At 41.6% G+C, this 22,224-nt stretch overlaps 1 protein-coding gene across 8 annotated transcripts in view; it reads right to left on the bottom strand.

Moving 5' to 3' along the window:
* hsf2bp (heat shock transcription factor 2 binding protein) overlaps nt 1–22,224 on the bottom strand; it is a 127,841-nt gene that overhangs the window by 77,696 nt on the left and 27,921 nt on the right. For 7 of the 8 annotated variants that reach the window (XM_072585804.1, XM_072585805.1, XM_072585806.1 and 4 more), the window contains exon 4: nt 6,431–6,580. The exons of the other annotated variant lie outside the window; for it this stretch is intronic. In XM_072585804.1, the coding sequence (XP_072441905.1) occupies nt 6,431–6,580 (150 nt within the window). The remainder of the gene's footprint in view (nt 1–6,430; nt 6,581–22,224) is intronic. 8 annotated transcript variants of the gene reach the window in all.

Here is a 22,224-nt window from a genome sequence, read left to right as displayed (position 1 = left end):
AAGAGGAAGTTATGTTCCTGGAAGGGCGGAATGGGGAGAAAGGAGGAAATACATAATATGTTCAAGAGAAGTCAGCATGGCTTCATGAGAAGAAATTATGCTTGACAAGCTTATTTGCATTCTTTTAGGAGCTAACAAGCAGGATGGATAAAGGGGAAGCATTGGATGTAACATACTTGGATATCTAGAAGTCAGTTAAGATATCATACATAAGAGTCCATGGTGTTGGAGGTACTATATTAGCATTGGATAGAAGACTGGCTAACTAATAGGAGACAGAGAGCTGAGTTAAGGGGGCATTTTCAAGTTGGAAATTTGGCACAGGGATCAGTGCTGGGGCCACAACTATTCACGATATATATTAATCATTTGGATGAGGAACGTCAATGTTCTACAGTCAATTTTGTGTATGACAAAATGAGGTGGGAAGGCAAGAGGTAAGGACAACACCAAATATCAGCAGAGGAATATTTGTCAGATTAAATGAGTGGGCAAAAACCTGGCAGATGGATTATAATGTAGAAAACGTGAGGTTATGCAATTTGGCAGGAAAAAAGTAATGAATATTATTTAAATGGAGAAGGATTGCTGAAAGCCACACAATTATGAGTTTTGGAAATAGGTATGCATCAATTACAAAAAGCTAGCAGGCAAATTCAGCAGGTAAAAGGGAGGGCAAATGGAACACTTGAGCTTTGACGAAGGGTCAGTTAGACTTGAAACGTCAGCTTCTGGATTAGTGGTGCTGGAAGAGCACAGCAGTTCAGGCAGCATCCAAGTAGCTTGGATGCCTGAACTGCTGTGCTCTTCCAGCACCACTAATCCAGAATCTGGTTTCCAGCATCTGCAGTCATTGTTTTTACCTCGTTGAAATGTCAGCTCTTTGCTCTACTTACAGATGCTGCCAGACCTGCTGAGATTCCAGCATTTTCTCTTTTGGAACATTATCCTTCATTTTAAAGGGAATGGAGTATAAAAGTGGGGGCTTTGCTAAAACTATACAAGGTGCTAATCAGACCACAGCTGGAAAACTCGTGAACAATTCTGAGCCCCTGATTAAAAGAATGGTATATTTGCACTGGAGGTAGTTCAGAGAAGGTTCACTATACTGATATTGCCTATGGTGTGATTGTGTTATGAAGAATGGACATACACAAATTTAGAAGAACGAAAAGTCCTCTTATTGAAACATACATGGATTTTGGGGAGCTTGTCAGCAAAGATGTAGAATGGTTGTTTCGCCTTGTAGGAGAGTTTAGGATAAGAGGTCATAATCTCAGAATATAGGATTGCTCATTTAAGACAGAAATGAGGAGCAATTTCGACAATTTAGACAAACTATTAACCAGTAGAGGAATCAATGGTATGGCAAAAAGGCAGGAAGGTGGGGTTGAGGGTGATCAGATCAGCCATGACCTCATTGAATGGAGGTGCAGACGAAATGGGCTGAATGGCTTACTTCTGCTCCTAGTTAAGAAGGGTGGAATAAAAAGGACAGATGGAGTGTTTAAAAAGGCTGTATGGACTCCTTTGTAAATATGAGAGAGAAGTCAAATAGGCAGGAGAAATCAAGCAGGGGAGGAGAGACTTCTTCTTTGCCAATCCTTCAGGTCAAGTATGACGCTTTCACTCCTGGAGGTGAGTTCTGTGGAGCGATAGATTCTGCCACAGATGGGGCAGGTGGTGTTTGATGAGGTTGGTGGGTGCACTGCTCTGGAATCCAGTGCCTCTTGAGAGACAGCAACTGCATTGAAATTTGGGGAGGAGCTCTTCAGCCACTGAAGTAATTTCATCGTTGGGAATATCCATCAGGGTCCTGACATTCCAGGTCCCAAAATTTATTTTGGTGGGCATGGGTTGGGAGAGGAAGATGCCTGTGTGTGGATTGCTTTACTGTGGCACGGTCATTGCTCACCAAACACCAAACAGTAGCTTAGAGACAGTAGATTTTATTTGTCATTTCTCCCATATACAACCGAGACTGTAAAAATCCAGACAGCATTCCTCCAGGACCAAGTGCTACATGGATAGCGCAAATTACACGATCATACAAAGGATGGCATAAAGTGCATAAGTGCAAAACACACAAGTTATACTGTAATAAAAGAATGACAATTAACATACATTGCTCAGCAGCAATTTGAAGTTGTGCAAAGAATTTCAGATGTAATAGAGTCTGATCAAACAGTGTTAAGGAGCCTAATGGCTTGGGGGAAGAAACTGTTGCACAGTCTGGCCATGAGAGACTGAACGCTCAAGTATCTTCTGCCAGATGGCAGGAGGGAGAAGAGTTTGAGTGAGGGGTATGTGGGGTCTTCCAAATTCTCTTAGCCTTTCTGATGCAGTATGGTGTAACTGTCTGTAATGGAGGGAGAGAGACCCCAATGATCTTCTCAGCTGTCCTCACTATCCGTTGTAGGGTCTTACGATCTGAGACGGTGCAATCCTTGAACCAAGCAGTGATGCAACAGCTCAGAGTCTATAACAAATTGGGGATTCTTTCAGGATCAAAATTTCTAATTCTAGATTGAGTTTAGGGATTATTGTCCTCCATGCCTCAGCTGATCCAAATCCATTGTCTAAACCTGTTATCCAATTCCTAAGCATCTGTATCCCTCTGCTCCCAACCTACTCATATATCTATCCAGATGCACCTTAAATGAATCTACCATGCCTGCCTCTACTACCTCTGCTGGCAATGTGATCCAGGCACCCACCACCCTCTGTGTAAAGTACTTTCCGCTTGTATCCCCCTTAAACCTTTCACCTCTCACCTTGAAGGTGTGACCTCTCATTATTGCATCCCTCACCCTGGGAAAAAGCTTATCTCTATCCACCCTGTCTATACCCTTCATGATTTTGTAGACCTCAATCAGATCCCCCCCTCAATCTCCTTTTTTCTAATGAAAACAATCCTAATCTATTCAATCTCTCTTCATAGCTAGCACCTTCCATACCAGGCAACATCCTCGTAAACCTTCTCTGCACCCTCTCCAAAGCGTCCACATCCTTTTGGTAATGTGTTAAGAGTGTTGGCTTTTTAAAATTTTAGATGTTGCCTTCGGTTGGTTTAAATAGGGTGTGCCTTGTGTAACAATGGCTTTTTTAGTCACTAAGAGTTTCCTGGCAGTGGAGGAAGTCACTCAGGAGTTTTACAGGAAGTTGTTATAAAGGGGTAGAAGGGTACTATACCTTTAAGAGAGTGAAGGACTTAGCAAGCACATAGAATACTGGAGAATTTACAATGTAAGATTTGGTTCAGAACAGATAGCACTGGCTGAGTTGCTAGAAGACAAAAACAAATTCGAATTCGGCCATTATACCCAGAAAATACCAAATTCCAGTCAAGTTTGAATTGAGTATATTGACAACCTTAAAAGCCAATGACACAACCCAATGCTTTGGGGGTATAAGACCAGGGAAAATTGAACAGTTGGGAGGAGAAGTACCAAGCTACCAGCATGTAAAGATTGCCTGAAAAATAGCTCTCTTAAAGTACCCTTTTCGATCAGTGACCTGTGAAGCAGAATCCCCAAGAAGAAAAGACAACAGGAATACAGAGAAGAACCGAAAGCTGCCTGGTTTTGAGATACGAAGGTTTGTTTTGTAAATCTTAATCAGGATTTTTATCGAACTAGTATTGTGGAAGGGGAAGGTAAAAAAAAGGTTAGAGGAAGGAGTTGTAAAAAGTCGTTCATTAATTATTCTCTGTTATACTTTAGAAATAAAGTTGTTAATTTTTACTTTAACTAGTTCTTGGCCTGTTGAATTTTGACAGATTACATCACGGGATAAATTTTCAAAGGATAAATCTTTCCTGTATTGCTGGGTTTAAATCAGCTGGAGAGTTTACCCTGTGTCATAACAAAGTGAGCAATGCCAAGCCTTTTGGAATTTGGCAAACAATCTGGAGTAGGCGTTGTCTGTGTCTATGAGGAAAGGGGAGATAATTGTTACAATCGCACTGCATTTATAATTGCCAAGAATGCCATCAGAATCTTTGGAAAGGGTTTAAAGTCAACTGCAATTGAAGCGCTTAAACATGAAAAGGAAATGAAACAGTTTGAAGTATGTTTAAAAGCACTGGAAAAAGAAAACAAAAGGAAGGCCCTAACAGAAGGTAGAGAGGAAGAGTGAGAAATGGGCAAGTAAAGAAATTATGGGAGCAAAGGCTGTTGGTAAACAGGAAACTGGTAAGTGGTGAATTGTTCTGTGAATGACATATTATAAGACGGGGTGAAAATCAGGTGTGAGGAACAACATAGGAGTGTAGTTAATGAGGTAATTTTGGTAAGGTAGGGTGGGAGAATATGCTATGCTTTAAGGCAAAGCCCTCCAAAAATGTTGACACCATTTCAACTTAGGCAAAAAAAGAAACACTCTGTCCTAAGATTTTAATATAATGTAAATATTTGAGACCACTGTACTAATGATTATACACATTCTACTAGTCATAGCTTTCCAGAATGAAGATGCCCTATTTATCCCTAGTGTTAACTAAGCCTTTGTCCATGCTAATATATTACCCCAAACTCCGTGATCCTTTATTTTGCATATTAGCGTTTTCTGCAGCAGTTTATTCAATGCTTTTTGGGGTTTGCAAGGATACAACATCTACTTTTTAATCTAATTTTGTCGTTTTATCTAATCTATTAGCTACACCCACAAAAAAATCTGTCAAACACTGTTTCCTTTTCTGCAAGATCATATTTGGATTGTTTGATCAAACAATCATATTTTAAATATTCTCAATTTCTATGATACTACCATTTGTGCACAATGGAATAATACTACACAATGGGTTCAACTGAATTTAAATCTTAAAGAGCATTAAAGTGGATAAGTTGCCACGGCCTGTTGGTATCTACCACAGATAAGAGCCAGAGACAAGAGAAAAGATTACTGGGGACTTAATCAAGATCTTTATATCTTCATTAGTGTTGGAGAGGCCCCAGAGAACTAGCCAGGAGCTGATGTTGTTCCTCTGTTCAAGAAGGGAAATAGGAATAATCCAGGAAACTATAGACCGGTGAGTTTCACATCGGTGTTTGGGAAGCTATTGGAGAAAATTCTTTGGGATAAGATTTTTGCGCATTTGGAAAAGCATGATCTATTTAAGGATAGCCAGAATGGCTTTGTGTAGGGTAAGTCATGTTTTACTAACTTGACTGAATTTTTCGAGGAGGTGATGAAGGTGATTGATGTGGGTACAGCGGTGGATCTTGTCTATATGGATTTTAATAAGGCTGTCAACAAGATCCCTCATGATAGGCTTATCCAGAAGATTAAGATGCATGGGATGCACAGTGAATTGGCCTCATGGATTCAGAATTGGTTTGTCTATAGAAGACAGATGGTAGTGGTGGAAGGTTGTTTCTCAGGCTGGAGATCCATGAATAGTGGTGTTCAGCAGGGATCCATACTAGGACCTCTGTAGTTGTGATATATATAAATGACTTAGATGAAAATGTAGATGGATGAGTTAATAAGTTTGCAGATGAAACAAAGATTGGTGGAATTGTGAATAGTGTCAAAGGATACAACAGGACATAGATAAGTTGTAGATATGAGCGGAAAGGTATTTAGTTAATCGCAGGACTCTGAACAACATTGACAAACAAAGGGATCTTAAGATTCAACTCCATAGCTCCCTAAAAGCGGCCATGCAAGTAGATAGGTCAGTAAAAATAACATATGGCATGCTTGGCTTTATTGGTCGGGAATCGAGTACAAGAGTCAGGATGTTATGTTGTAGTTTTATAAGACTGGTTCAGCCACAGTGGAGTACAGTATTCAATTCTGGTTATCAAGTTACAGGAAGGATGTGGAGGCTTTGAAGAGGGTGTAGAAGAGATTTACCAGAATGCTGCCTGGATTAGAGGGTATGAGCTATAAGAAGAGGCTAGAAAAACTCAGGTTATTTTCTCTGGTGTAGTAGAGGCTAAGGGGAGACTTGATAAAAGTTTACAAAATTATGAGCTGTGTAAATAGGGTTTACAGTCAGAATTTTGTTTTGCCAGAGTTGAAATGTCTAAAACTAGGAAGGATGCATTTAAGGTGAGAGGGGAAAAGTTTAAAGGAGATGTGAGGGGCAAGCTTTTTACACAAAAAGTGATGAGTCTGCTGCCAGGGATGGTGGTTGAGGCAGCATCTGAGTTGCAGGAAAATCAACGTTTCAGCATTTTCCTGCTCCTCGGATGCTGCCTGACCTGCTGTGTTTTTCCAGCACCATTCTAATCTTGACTCTAATCTCCAGCATCTGCAGTACCCATTTCTTCCTGCCCAAGTCCTCTTCATGGCCAAATGTTTGTAATCAAATGAATACCAGATTTAAAATGTAATCCATATCATTGTTTAACACTAGCTTTGAGTGTGTTTGCCATTCAACCACATTCCTTTGCAAGGTCAGAGAAATTCTAATACAACTTACTCCTCCAAGGATAAATTTAACAGATTCCTCATTGCTGGAGACGCTCCAGAGCAAAGTACAGACTGCAGCACCCATTTCTGTGCAGTATTCAGCTTGTTGAAGGAGCTGCTGTCTTGCTTCATTCAACTCTAGCCTTGATGCCAATTTTTCCTTCAAAGAAAAAGAAACAATTTCACTGGGAACTACTAAGCCAGCAAAGAGACATCTTTTGGTTTCTGTATTTGGTCCTGCTTTTAATCACAAGCACAAGAAGATCACTTCCAAAAACTTACTGACAATCTCAGAATGAGTGTGGTAGAGAAAAACATGTGTAAACCAAGGGTGCGAAATTAGTATCAGAGATAGCGGGAAAGAGATGATGGTGAATGAGCAATATCAAGATGTTGTGGTTAGATTGTCTCTTTTTGAAGATGGTCATCGCTTGACATTTCTATAAGGCAAATAATACTTGCCACTTGTCAGCCAAAGCCTAGAAATTGTCCTGATCTTAGTGCACTTGAATATGGACTGCTCCAATATCTGGGGAGTTGTGAATGGTGCTGAACATTGTGCATTCATCAGTAAACATTTCCACTTCCAACTTTATGATAGAGGGAAGGTCATTGATGAAGCAGTTAAGATGGTTGTGTTTAGGACACATCCCTGAGAACCTCCTGTGGAGATGCCCTGGAGCTCAGATGACTGATCTCCAACAACCAAAGCCATCCTTTGGTGTGCCAACTCTGACTCCAACCGGCAGAGTTTGCCCCAGATTCCCCATTGCTTAGCTAGTTAAGGTACTGCAATGGAAAATGCGGCAAGAGACAGTTGTAGTCTAATCTTTTGATTCACTGAAAAAGCACAACGTCTGCACATGTTCCCTCTGTTAGAACATAGAACAATACAACGCAGAACAGGCCCTTCGGCCCTCAATGTTGCACCGACCTGTGGACTATTCTCAGCTCGTTCCCCTCCACTATCCCAAAATCATCCATGAACTTATCTAAGGATTGTTTAAATCTCCCTAATGTGGCTGAGTTGACTATCTTAGCAGGTAGGGCCTTTCACGTCCTTACCACTCCCTGAGTAAACAACCTGCTCTGATACCTGTCTCAAATCTATCACCCCTCAATTTGTAGTTATGCCCTCTCGTACAAGCTGATGTTATCATCCTAGAAAAAAGGCTTTCACTGTCTACCCTATCTAATCCTCTGATCATCTTGTATGTCTCTATCAAATCCCCCCTTAGCCTTCTTCTTTCCAATGAGAAAAGACCCAAGTCTCTCAGCCTTTCCTCATAAAACCTTCCCTCCAGACCAGGCAACATCCTGGTAAATCTCCTCTGCACCTTTTCCAATGCTTCCACATCCTTTCTGTAATGGGGCGACCAGAACTGTACACAATATTCCAAGTGTGGCTGCACCAGCATTTTGTACAGTTGCAGCATGATATTGCAGTTCCGGAACTCAATCCCTCTACCAATGAAACCTAACACACTCTATGCCTTCTTAACAGCACTATCCACCTGGGTGGCAACTTTCAGGGATCTATGCACATGGACTCCAAGGTCCCTCTGCACATCCACACTACCAAGAATCTTTCCATTGACCTAGTACTCTGCCTTCCTGTTATTCTTCCCAAAGTGCATCACCTCACATTTAGCTGCATTGAACTCCATTTGCCACCTCTCAGCCCAATTCTGCAGTTTATCCAAATCCCCCTGCAACCTGTAACATTCTTCCAAACTGTCCACTACTCCACCGACTTTAGTGTCACCTACAAATTTACTAATCCATCCACCTATGCCTGTGTCTAAGTCATTTATAAAAATGACAAACAGCAGTGGTCCCAAAACAGATCCTTGTGGAACACCACTAGTAACCGGACTCCAGACTGAATATTTTCCATCAACCACCACTCACTGCCTTCTTCCAGAAAGGCAGTTTCTAATCCAAACTGCTAAATCACCCTCAATTCCATGCCTCCGCATTTTCTCCAACAGCCAACCATGTAGAACTTTATCAAAGGCTTTACTGAAGTCCAAGTATACCACGTCAACAGCCCTACCTTATCTACATGCTTGGTCACCTTCTCAATGAGGTTTGTGAGACATGACCTGCCCTTAACAAAACCATGTTGACTATCTGAAATCAAATTGTTGCTTGCTAGGTGATTATAAACCTTATCTCTTATAATCCTTTCCTAAACCTTTCCTACAACAGAAGTAAGGCTCACTGATCTATAATTACCTGGGTCATATCTGCTGCCCTTCTTGAACACGGGCACAACATTTGTAATCCTCCAGTCCTCAGGTACTAAACCTGTGGACAATGACGATTCAAATATCAAAGCCAAAGGCTCCGCTATCTCCTCCGTAGCTTCCCACAGAATCCTTGGATAAATCCCATCCGGCCCAGGGGACTTGTCTACTTTCACTCCTTCTAGAATTGATAACACCTGTGTGTAACTAACCTCAATCCTTTCTAGTCTAATATCTCATGCCTCCTTCTTCTCCTCTATAATATTCTTTTTTCCTGAGTGAACACCAATGAGAAATGTTCATTTAGCACTGCTCCGATCTCTACAGGGTCCACACTCAACTTCCCACTTCTGTCTTTGACTGGCCCTATTCCTACCCTAATCATCCTTTTATTCCTCACATACCTATAGAGAGCTTTAGGGTTCTCCTTTATTTGCTAAAGACTGCTCGTGTCCTCTCTTTGCTGATCTTAACTCTCTCTTTAAATCCTTCCTAGCTGATCTGTAACACTCCATCGCCTCATCTGTACCATCTTGCCTCATTAACACATAAGCCTCTTTCTTCTTCTTAACAAGAGATGCAATTTCTGTTGTAAACCACAGTTCCCTTACCTTATCACTTCCTCCCTGCCTGACAGGGACATATCTATCAAGGACACGCAATATCTGTTCCTTAAACCAGCTCCACATTTCCAATGTCTGCATCCCCTGCATTTTGCTACCCCATTCTAATTCTTGCCTAATCGCATTATAATTGCCCTTGCCCCATCGATAACTCTTGACCTGTGGCATGTACCTACCCCTTTCCATCACTAAGCTAAATGTAACTGAATTATGGTCACTCTTTCCAAAGTACTCACCTACAACTAAATCAAACACCTGACCCTGGTTCATTACCAAGCACCAGATTCAGTGTGGCCTCCCCTCTTGTCGGCCCTTCGATATATTGTGTTAGGAAACCCTCCTGTACACATTGGACAAAAACTGATCCATCTGACGTACGAAAGCTAAAACATTTCCAATCAATGTTGGGGAAGTTAAAGTCTCTCATAATGACCACCCTGTTCCTTTCACTCCTACCCAGGATAATGTTGCTAATACTCTCTTCTACCTCCCCGGACCTCTGCGGAGGCCTATAAAAAACTCCAAGCAGTGTGACCTCTCCTCTCCTGCTTCTAACCTCAGCCCACACTACCTCAGTAGACGAGTCCTCATCAAAAGTTCTGTCAGCCACTGTTATACTATCTTTGACTAACAAGGCCACACCTCCCCCTCTTTTACCGCCTTGCTTGTTTTTAATGAAAGGTTTCTCACATATGCATAGAATGCCTTGGGGTTATCCTTGATCCTATCCGCCAGGGATTTTTCATGCCCTCTCTTAGCTCTCCCAATCCCTTTCTTCAGGTCCCTTCTGGCTATCCTGTATCCCTCCACTGCTCTGTCTGAACCTTGTTTCCTCAACCTTATGTAAGCCTCCTTCTTCCTCTTTACTAGACATTCAACCTCCCTCGTCAACCAAGGCTCCCTCACACGACCATTTCTTTCCTGCCTGATCGGTACATACATATCAAGGACACGTTGAAGAGGAGAGTGTGAAACGGACTGATAAGCTAGAAGAGATACCTGTTAGGAAGGAAGATGTGTTGGACATTTTGAACAACTTGAGGATAGACAAGTCCCCCGGGCCTGACGGGATATATCCTAGGATTATGTGGGAAGCAAGAGAGGAAATTGCAGTACCGTTGGCAATGATCTTCTCGTCTTCACTGGCAACTGGGGTGGTACCAGGGGACTGGAGAGTAGCGAATGTTGTGCCCCTGTTCAAAAAAGGGAATAGGGATAACCCCGGGAATTACAGGCCAGTTAGTCTTACTTCTGTGGTAGGCAAAGTAATGGAAAGGGTACTGAGGGATAGGATTTACGAGTATCTGGAAAGACACTGCTTGATTAGGGACAGCCAGCACGGATTTGTGAAGGGTAGGTCTTGCCTTACAAGTCTTATTGAATTCTTCGAGGAGGTGACCAAGCATGTGGATGAGGGTAGAGCAGTGGATGTAGTGTACATGGATTTTAGTAAGGCATTTGATAAGGTTCCCCATGGTAGGCTTATGCGGAAAGTCAGGAGGCATGGGATCGAGGGAAATTTGGCCAATTGGATAGAAAACTGGCTAACCGGTAGAAGTCAGAGAGTGGTGGTAGATGGTAAATATTCAGCATGGAGTCCAGTTACAAGTGGAGTTCCGCAGGGATCAGTTCTGGGTCCTCTGCTGTTTGTAATTTTTATTAATGACTTAGAGGAGGGAGTCGAAGGGTGGGTCAGTAAATTTGCAGATGATACAAAGATAGGTGGAGTTGTGGACAGTGAGGAGGGCTGTTGTCGGCTGCAGAGGGACTTAGATAGGATGCAGAGCTGGGCTGAGGAGTGGCAGATGGAGTTCAACCCTGCCAAGTGTGAGGTTGTCCATTTTGGAAGAACAAATAAGAATGCGGAATACAGGGTTAATGGTAGGGTTCTTGGTCAGGTGGAGGAACAGAGGGATCTTGGGGTCTATGTACATAGATCTTTGAAGGTTGCCACTCAGGTGGATAGAGTTTGTAAGAAGGCCTATGGAGTATTATCGTTCATTAGCAGAGGGATTGAATTCAAGAGTCGTGAGGTGATGTTGCAGCTGTACAGGACTTTGGTTAGGCCACATTTGGAGTACTGTGTGCAGTTCTGGTCGCCTCACTTTAGGAAAGATGTGGAAGCTTTGGAGAGGGTGCAGAGAAGATTTACCAGGATGTTGCCTGGAATGGAGAGTAGGTCGTACGAGGATAGGTTGAGAGTTCTCGGCCTTTTCTCGTTGGAACGGCGAAGGATGAGGGGTGACTTGATAGAGGTTTATAAGATGATCAGCGGAATAGATAGAGTAGACAGTCAGAAACTTTTTCCCCGGGTACAACAGAGTGTTACAAGGGGACATAAATTTAAGGTGAAGGGTGGAAGGTATAGGGGAGATGTCAGGGGTGGGTTCTTTACCCAGAGAGTGGTGGGGGCATGGAATGCGCTGCCCGAGGGAGTGGTAGAGTCAGATTCATTGGCGACCTTTAAGCGGCATTTGGATAGGTACATGGATGGGTGCTTAATCTAGGATAGAAGTTCGGCACAACATCGTGGGCCGAAGGGCCTGTTCTGTGCTGTATTGTTCTATGTTCTATGTTCTATCGAGACCTTGGAACCTGCAACATCCATTCCTCACCCTGCTCTACCCATGTCTCCGAAATCGCCACAACATTGAAATCCCAGGTACCTATCCATGCTGCAAGCTCACCTACCTTATTTCGGATACTTCTGCCATTGAAGTAGACACACTTCAAACCATTTCACTATCTGCCAGCATATTCCTGTGTTGCAGAGGAGAAGGCTCTGCCGATCAGCATATGTTGCTCCTAAAAAGCACTAAGTCAGCTACATTTCATACTTGTTAATGTAAATTCTTAGCACACTCTGTTTTGTTTCATAAGTATTGTCCAATTATGTTCTGGGTTTATAAATGTGGGTTATTGATCAATTAAGTACTATGTTGCAAATAGCAGCATGGTATGCTACTTGACATGATCCACCAATCATTGTGATATCTACCTACATAAATGGAATTACACAGGCACGAAAAATCATAAACCATATTACTCATTTATCTGGTATGTGGAATATCTTATTGGCTTGTTAGCAGTTTCCCAGTACTAGCTATCAGCATTTAATACATTTCTAAGTCATACACCATCCTGTGTTATTTCTTGAAATTAGTTCTCTACCATATAGTCAGAAAATTTATGGGATGAAATGGACAATAACAGTCTGTTTACAAATATGGCTAAAAGGCATAAAACAAGACTGCAATAGGGAACAAAAAGCAGGCTGTGGTTATCAATGCCATCTAAATAAACTGGTGAAGTGGACAGACACATGACATACAACATTCAATGCAGACAAGTGTGAAGTGATTCATTTCAGCAGAAAGAATTAAATTGACTAAAATAATAATTTTAAAGGGGTGCAGGAATAGATAGACTTGGACCTGTGTTTAAACATTTGGAGGTGAAAATAGTAGTGCGGACTGAGAAAACTGTTCAAAAGGTAAATGGCATCCTTGAGTTTATAACCCAAAACAAAGATAGTTAGGTTTAGGTTGAGTATTGTGTCCACTTCTGTGCGCCATGCTTTTGGAACTAAGTCAGCGCCTTGGAAATAATTCAGAATAGATTTACTATAATTACATCACAGATGAGGGAGTTCTGATAAGTGGAGAACATACAGTAGCTAGGATTAGTTGGGGAGATAAGGGAAATCCAAAATCACACCAAAAAACAAAAAAAGACAAAGTGTTTTCAGTGGAAAATGGGTCAATATCCAGAAGGCATCAAGTTATAGAAATTATCATGGGGGATTTTAATCAACATGTTGATTCGTTGAATCAGGTTGATCAGGGTAGCCTTGAGGAGGAGTTCATTGAATGTATTCATGATAATTTTCTTGACGAGTATGGAATGGAACTGATAAGGGACCAGATCTGGTCCTGTGTAATGAGATGTAAATAATTAAAGATCTCATAGTTAGGAATCCTCCTGGAAGGAATAATTACAGTATGGTTGAATTTAGAACATAGGTAGAAAGCAAGAAGATAAGTCCAACACTACGATCCTGTGCTTAAATAAAGGAGACTACAACAGGATGAGGGAGGAGTTGGCTAAAGTAGACTGGAAGCAAAGACTTTATGGTGGGACAGTTGACGCACAGTGGAGGACCTTCAAAGAAATTTTTCAAAGTGCTCAGCATTGTATATTTCAGTGAAAAGGAAGGACTGTAGGAAAAGGGTAATCTGCCATGGATGTCTCAGGAAATAAATTGGGTTATCAAACTGAAAGAGAAGGTATACAAAGTGATAAAGACCTGAAGGAAACTAGAAGATTGGAAAAACTTTACAGGTAAACAGAAGCGTTATGAGGAAAAGTAAGATGGACTATGAGAGTAAACCAGCTCAGAATATTAAGACAAATAGCAGAAATTCCTACAAATATATACAGTAGTCCCCCTGTACCCATGGGGGATATGTTCCACGATCTACTGCGGAAGCCCGAAACTGTGGATAGTTGTGAACCCATTCATTTAAATGGGTACTTTCTCAGCAGCCTACTGGTCCCTAGTTCTGGGAGGATCCTTTTTATATGTTCATGCCATGGTAAACCGCAGGTTACTAAAACCGCAGTAATGGGACCCGCGGATATGGGGGTCACCCTGTAAAACGAGAAAAGAGTGTCTAAGGTAAACATCAACCCTTTATGGGAAGATAAGGGGTATTTACTAATGGGATATGAGTAAATCGCCAAGGCATTGAACAGGTACTTTGTGTCGGTCTTCACAGCGGAGGGCACAAATAAACATGCCAGTAATTGACAAGGAGATTAAGGTGGGTGACAACCTAGAAACGACATTAAATAGATAGTGTTGGCAAGCTAATGGAACTAAAAGTCTCCTGGCCCTGATGGAATGCATCCAGGGTACTAAAAAGAGATAGTGGAAAATATAGCAAATGTACTTATGGTAATTTTCCAAAGTTCGCTGGACTCTGGGGCAGTTTCAGCAGATTGGAAAACAGTGTATGTGACGGCACTGTTTAAAATAGATAGGGAATAAAAAAGATGGGGAATAGCTTAACTTCTGTAGTGGAGGAAATGCTTTAATCTATTATCAAGGAAGAAATAGCAAGACATCTAGATAGAAATTGCCCCATTGGACAGATGCAACATGGGTTCATGAAAGGCAGGTCATCCTAAACTAATTTATTGGAATTCTATGAACATGTTACAAGCACATTAGACAATGGAGGCCCAGTAGATGTGGATCTAGATTTCCAAAAGGCATTTGACAAGGTGCTGCACAAAAGGCTGCTGCGTAAGATAAAGATACATGGCATTACAGACAATATATTGTTATGAAGGTATAAGGGGTACTGTACCTATAAGTGAAGACTTAGCAAGAACACAGAGTACTTGAGAAGTTATAATGTAACATTTGGTCCAGCAGCGAGAGACAAAAAACAAATTCAAATTCAGCCAATCAGCTTAAATTATGCCCCAAGATACTAAACTCCAATCAAGTTTGAATTTGGTATTTTGACAATATTAAAACCAGTGAAACGATCTGATGCTTTGGGGTATAAATATTAAACAAATTGAACAGTTAGGGAGAACTGCCAAAAGCCTAACAGATGGAGGTTGCTAGTAAGAACTCTCTGAGAAGTATCTGTCTGGAGAAGGAGTTTACACAGGAATAAACATCGACACTGACCCGGAGAGCAAATCTATATAGGAAGATACAAAGAAAAGATCTGATAGCTGTTTGGTTTTGAAATTTGAATTTTCCTGTAAATCTTAATCGGGGGTTTTATCGGACCAATAATATAGAAAGGAAGGTAAAAGATAAGTTAGAGAAAGGGGTTGTAAATAGTTGTTAGTTAATTATTATGTAAGACTTTTTAAAAAGTTGTTAATTTCTTTCTTTAAATAGTGACCCTTGGGATAGTTCTTGGCCTCTTGAATTTTAATGGATTACAGCACAGGTCAAATCATTTCTATGCTGCAGGTTTAAATGGACGGGAGAGGGGGGTTACCCCGTGTCCAGACAGAGAGAAGAAAGAGAGAAACTGTTACAACAGAAATGATTTAACTCCACACAGACGTTCACCCGAGGCGGGAATCGAACCCAGGTCCCTGGCACTGTGAGGCAGTGTTAACCACTGAGCCTCTGTGCTGCCCCACTGTACCCCTTACGTCTTCATAACACCTCTCCCCTTAAGAAAAAATGAACTATCATAATGAGAAGATGGCTTCATTTTTTCTATTCTTTAATGCATTAGAATAACATAGAAGTTTAATTCTAAGTTCGCCGTAGCTTCTTCCCATATACCTGTGCGCGTGCGTGTGTGTGTATATATAAAATATAAATCTCATCTAAACTGTATCAGCTAAATCCAAGATAATGCATGTGATTACGATCTTGTGACCTGCAACATGTACGATTTTTAACTTAAGGACTGCAACAAAATAGTCTCATATTCTTGTCTTTAAAGCATTCTAAGAATGTAAGCAGATTGTGATCAGTGTACACAACCATCTCCGACACATTGTTCTTGACATACACATTAAAACATTCTAAGGCCAGTACCAAACTTAATATTCTTTTTCGATTGTGGAGTATTTACTTTGGTGGACGTTGATCTTCTTCGAAAAGTAACTAACTGGCAGTGCAGTCCCATCCTCATCTTCCTGTAGGAGTATAGGACCAACTCCAATGTCACTAACATCGATGGCGACTTTAAAAAGTTTTGAACAGTTTGGTGTAGCTAACACTGGTTTGGTGGTTAATATTGCTTTCAAATGGTCGAATGCCTACTGGCATTGTTCTATCCACTGAGACTTTGTGTTCTTCTTCAGCAAATTGGATAACAGTGCCACTACACTGCTGAAGTTTGGAACAGACTTCCGATAGAATCCAGAGTCCTAAGTCTCGAAGCACCTCTTTCTTCGAGGTTGGTCGTGGAAATTCCTCGATGGCCTTCGTCTTTGCATTCCGTGGGGTCAATCTTCCATAATCGATGTTATGTCCCAAGAACATCACCTCTGCTTTCGCAAATTCAGTTTTGTTTAAGTTTATTACCAGTTTTGCTTCTTGTTCAAAGAACTCTGCCAACTGTACCATGTGATCTCTCCAGGACTTACTAAAGATGACTACATTGTCGAAATAGACTGCACAGTTTGTTAACCCAGCCACAACTCTGTTCATGAGTCTTTGGAATGTGATGGTTGTGTCCTTCATTCCAAAGGGCATCATTTTAAAGTGGCATAGCCCATTTGGGGTTATAAACGCAGGTATTTCTTTCGCTATCTCTGATAAAGGTACCTGTCAGTAACCACCCAGTAAGTCCAATTTGCTGATAGAACATAGAACAATACAGCACAGAACAGGCCCTTCGGCCCATGATGTTGTGCCGACCATTTGTCCTAGCTTAAGCACCCATCCATGTACCTGTCCAATTGCCGCTTAAAGGTCACCAATGATTCTGACTCGGCCACTCCCACAGGCAGTGCATTCCATGCCCCCACCACTCTCTAGGTAAAGAACCTACCCCTGACATCCCCCCTTACCTTCCACCCTTCACCTTAAATTTATGTCCCCTTGTAACACTCTGTTGTACCCGGGGAAAAGGTTTCTGACTGTCTACTCTATCTATTTCTTTGATCATCTTATAAACCTCTATCAAGCCACCCCTCATCCTTCGCCGTTCCAATGAGAAAAGGCCTAGCACGCTCAACCTATCCTCGTACGGCCTATTCTCCATTCCAGGCAACATCCTGGTAAACCTTCTCTGCACCCTCTCCAAAGCTTCCACATCTTTCCTAAAGTGAGGCGACCAGAACTGCACACAGTACTCCAAATGTGGCCTTACCAAGGTCCTGTACAGCTGCAACATCACTTCACGACTCTTGAATTCAATCCCTCTGCTAATGAATGCTAATACACCATAGGCCTTCTTACAAGCTCTATCCACCTGAGTGGCAACTTTCAAAGATCTATGAATATAGACCCCAAGATCCCTCTGCTCCTCCACCTTACTAAGAACCCTACCGTTAACCCTGTATTCCGCATTCTTATTTGTCCTTCCAAAATGGATGTAACTGGCTTGTCAGACGTTCTCGATACAGTCCTCCAATCTAGGAATTGGATATGAGTCTGATTTTGTAACGGCGTTGTCCTTCCAATAATCCACGCAGAATCGTTGAGTCCTGTCTGGTTTGGAAACCTAGATGATTGGTGAACTCCACTCACTCTGGCTTGGTTCAACGATATCCTCGTCAAGCATGGCCTCCACTTCCTTCTGGACCTGCCTGGCTTTGAAAGGATCAAGCCAATATAGGTGTTTTTTTAAAAAATTGGACCAATATTCCCTACATCTACTTCATGGACAATAGCGCTTGTCCTCCCCATCTGATTTTTACACATCTTTATACTGCAGTAACAAGCCTTTCAATTGTATTCTGTGGTCCTGAGACAGATAGTTTATTAACCTATCCCACTCCTCAAAGACTTCTTCACTTTTTTGTCTATTTTGAGGCATATCAAAATCCACATCATCCAGATTTGATTTCTCAGTCAGCAGGGCAGTAGCTCACATCTGTTTCTCAAGTTCTTTTGCTCTAGTATAATATAATACGGTTTTAACATGTTCACATAACTTACCCGTTACCTTTCTTTTTCGTGTCTTGCATCTCTACTTGATAGTTCACCTTACTCAACTTTTTCTCAATTTGATAGTGTGACAACATGGGGTAAATCGCCCTGCTTAATTTAAACCAGCAACACAGAAAAGATTTATCCCGTGCAGTAATCTGTGAAAATTCGAAAGGCCAAGAACTAAAGTAAAAATTAACAACTTTATTTTTTAAAATATAAAGGAGAATAATTAACTCATAACTATATACACCTCCTTTCTCTTACCTATCTTTACCTTCTCTTCTATAATACTAGTCCAATAAAACTCCCAATTATGATTTACAGGAAAATTCAAATTTTAAAAGCAGCCAGCGGCCAAATCTTCTCTTTATCTTCATTGGTAGATTAGCTCTCCAGGTCAGTGTTGAGGTTTTTCTCTGTGAAAACTCCTTCTCTAGACAGGTACCTCTCAGAGCTCTGACTAGCAGTCTCCAGCTGTTGGTCTGGTGGCAGTTCTCCTCCCAACTGTTCAATTTTCCCTGGTCTTACTCCTCAAAGCATTGGATTGTGTCACTGGCTTTTACAATTGTCAATATACTCAATTCAAACTTGATTGGAATTTGATATTTTTCGGAGCATAATTTAAACCGATTGGCCTAATTTGAATCTGTTTTGTCATTTCCAGGCAACTAGCTAAGCCAGTAGCTGGAGTACATGTTACATTTTGTCAAGAATCCGCTGAGTCCTAAGAATCGAAGCACCTCTTTCTTCAATATTGGTGACCTTTGTCTTTGCGTTCCATGGGGTCAACCTTCAATGACCAATGTTATGTCCCAAGAACGTCACCTCTGCTTTTGTGAATTCTGTTTCATTTAAGTTTATTACCAGTTTTGCTTCTCGTAGTTGTTCAAAGAGCTCTGCCAACTACTAAAGATCACTACATCGTCCAAATAGACTGCATAGTTTGTTAACCCAGCCACACCTCAGTTCATGAATCTTTGAAATGTGGCAGGTGCGTTCTTCATTCAAAAGGACTTCACTTTATATTGATATTCCCATTTGGGATTACCAACGCAGAAATTTTTTTTGCCGTCTCTAATAAATGTGCCAGTAACCACAAAGTCCGACTTGCTGATGTAACTGGCTTGTCCGACTTTCTTGATACAGTCCTTCAATCTAGGAATTGGATATGAGTCCGATTTTCTATTGGCATTGACCTTCCGATAATCCATTGTTGAGTCTCATCTGGTTTGGGAACTAAGACAATTGGCGAACTCCACTCGGTCTGGCTTGATTCAATGATGTCCTCGTCGAGCATGGCCTCCACCTCCTTCTGGACCTGTCTGGCTTTGAAAGGATTAAGCCGATACGGGTGTTATTTTAACAAAGCAGCATCTCCTACATCTATTTTATGTACAACAGTACTAGTCTTCCCCATCTGATTCTTATACTTGTCTTTATACTGCAGCAACAAATCTTTCAACTGCGTTTTATGGCCTAATTTGAATCTGTTTTGTCATTTCCAGGCAACTAGCTACCCCAGTAGCTGGAGCACATGTTATATTGCGTCTTATTGAGAACACTGGTGCTGTCACTGCTAGCTTTTACTCTCTTAATGGTATAGTATACCCACATCTTCATAACAAGTAAACCTGGCTTTAAAGCGATCTAATCTAGTAAGATTAGATTCCCTACAGTGAAACAGGCCCTTCCGTCTAATAAGTCCAAACCAACCCCCCGAAGAGTAACCCACCCAGACCCTTTTCCCTCTAACTATTGCACCTGGGTAATTTAGCATGGCCAAGTCACCTAACCTGCACATCTTTGGACTGTGGGAGGAAACCGGAGCACCCAGAGGAAACCCACGCAGACACGGGGAGAATGTGCAAACTCCACACGGACAATCGCTTGAGGCAGGAATTGAACCCATGTTCTTGGTGCTTTGAGGCAAAGTGCTAACCACTGAACCATCATGCTGCCCTAAACTAACACGTCATCCCCTCAGGAAAACATCAGAGTCTCAGAGCTTTTATCTGTCACCTGCATCATTCTATACTGTGCCGTCTTTAGTTGTTGATTAGCTGACTCATCGACTTGGTTTAGTCTCTCCCTCACCTCCAGTACATAATCCAAGTGTGAGATATCCAACTTACCTGGCCGATCACCATAACACTTAATTCCTTTACTGTTTAAAAACATTCAATGCTGAAGCCTAAACTACTTCACTGGGCAGGGAAGTCCACAGATTTATAACCCTCTGGGTGAAGAAGTTGCTTCTTAATTCAGTCCTAAATCTGCTCCCCCTAATTTTGAGGCTATGCCCTCTTGTTCTAGTTTCACCTGCCAGTGGAAACATTCTCTTTACCTCTATCTTCTCTGTTTCCTTCGTAATTTTATGTTTCTGTAAAATCACCTCTTCCCCATTCTTCTAAATTCCAATGAGTATAATCCTAGTCTACTCAGTCTTTCCTCATAAACCAACCCCTTAATTACGGAATCAACCAAGTGAACCTCTGCTGCACCCCCTATAGTGCCAGTACATCTTTTCTCAAGTAAGGAGACCACATTTGCACAGTATTCCAGGTGTGGCCTCACCAGCACCCTGTACACCAACAACATAACCTCCCTGCTTTTAAACTCAATCCCTTTACCAATGAAGGATAAAATTCCATTTGCCTTCTTAATAACCAATTGCACCTGCAAACTAATCTTCTGTGATTCATGCACAAGGACACAGAGGTCTCTCTGCACAGCTGCAATTTTTATAACATTCAAATAATAGTCATTTTTACTGTTATTCCGACCAAAATGGATGATTTCACATTTATTAACATTATACTCCACTTGCCAGACCTTTGCACACCCACTTAAACTATCTATGTTCTTCTGCAATGTTTCACAGCCCTCTGCACACTTTGCTCTTCCACTCATCTTAGTGTCATCTGCAGGCTTCGACACACTGCACATGGCCTCCAACACTAAATCATCTATGTAAATTGTGAATAATTGCGGTCCCAACACTGATCCCTGAGGCACACCACTAGTGACTCATCATTTGCTTTCCCAAAGTGTAGCACCTTGTATTTATCTGAATTAAACTCCATCTGCCACTTCTCAGCCCATTGGCCTATCTGGTCCAGATCCTGTTGTAATCTGAGGTAACCCTCTTCGCTGTCCTCCAATTTTGGTGTCATCTGCAAACTTACTAACTGTACCTCTTATGCTCACATCCAAATTATTTATATAAATAACGAAAAGTAGTGGAGCCAGAACTGATCCTTGTGGCACTCCAACTGTCATGATCTGATTTCATTTTTTGGAAGTCGGTCTTATTTACTTCTCCAGATTTCTTAAGTTTTTTGAGTAGGGCTGTGATTCGGTTCTCTAGTTGTGGGCTCAGGTCTATCGCCACTTGTTGGTAAGTGTTGCTATCTGCAAGCAGTGAGTTTATTTTCTCAATGTAGTCTTTTGACTTAAAATGACTGACATTCCAACTGGAACTCTATCTGTAAACACAGTGACTTGGATTCTATTTACCACCCACTGAGAAAAAGAACAGGAAATGATATCACTGTAGAAAATGACCACCACAGGAAATGATGTCACCAACCCAAGGAAGCCTAAATACATAAATAAAAAGCGTGTCATATCACCAGTGCTCCACCGGAGGCTCACTGGTGATGTTACCTAGTATGGTGACGAAACATCTGAAAACAAACCTTCCAGCTCAGCAAGCAAACATATCCAGCAAGGATATTATAGGTAAGGCAGATGAGCTTCGAGCCTGGATCAGTACATGGGACTATGATGTTCTGGCCATTGGAGAGACTTAGTTGAGAGAGGGACACTACTGGCTGCTCTACGTCCCAGGGTTTCATTGTGTTAGATGAGATAGAGAGGAAGGCAAAAGAGGTAGAGGAGTTGCATTACCAATCAGGGAGAAAGTTACACCTGCACTCAGAGAGGACATGCTGGAAGGCTCATCCACTGAGGCAATATGGGTACAGCTCAAAAGTAAGGTGGGTGAAATCACTCTTATAGGATTATACTATGGGTCCCCAACAGCCACTGAGACTTTGAGGAACAAATATGAAGGCAGATTATGGAAAGGTGCAATAAAACGAGTTGTCATAGTGGGTAACTTTAACGTCCCCAATATTGACGGGAACTCCCTTATAGCAAGAGGTTTCAGCAGGGCAGAATTTGTTAAGTGCACCTAAGAAACTTTCTTGAAACTGTATGTGGATAACCCAACTACAGGAGAAGCCACACTGGACCTTGTATTGGCTAATGAGCCTGGCCAAAT

The sequence above is a fragment of the Chiloscyllium punctatum genome, chromosome 15 (assembly GCF_047496795.1).
Source record: "Chiloscyllium punctatum isolate Juve2018m chromosome 15, sChiPun1.3, whole genome shotgun sequence".
Lineage (NCBI taxonomy): Eukaryota > Metazoa > Chordata > Chondrichthyes > Orectolobiformes > Hemiscylliidae > Chiloscyllium > Chiloscyllium punctatum.
This window is presented reverse-complemented; position numbering and strand designations above follow the sequence as displayed.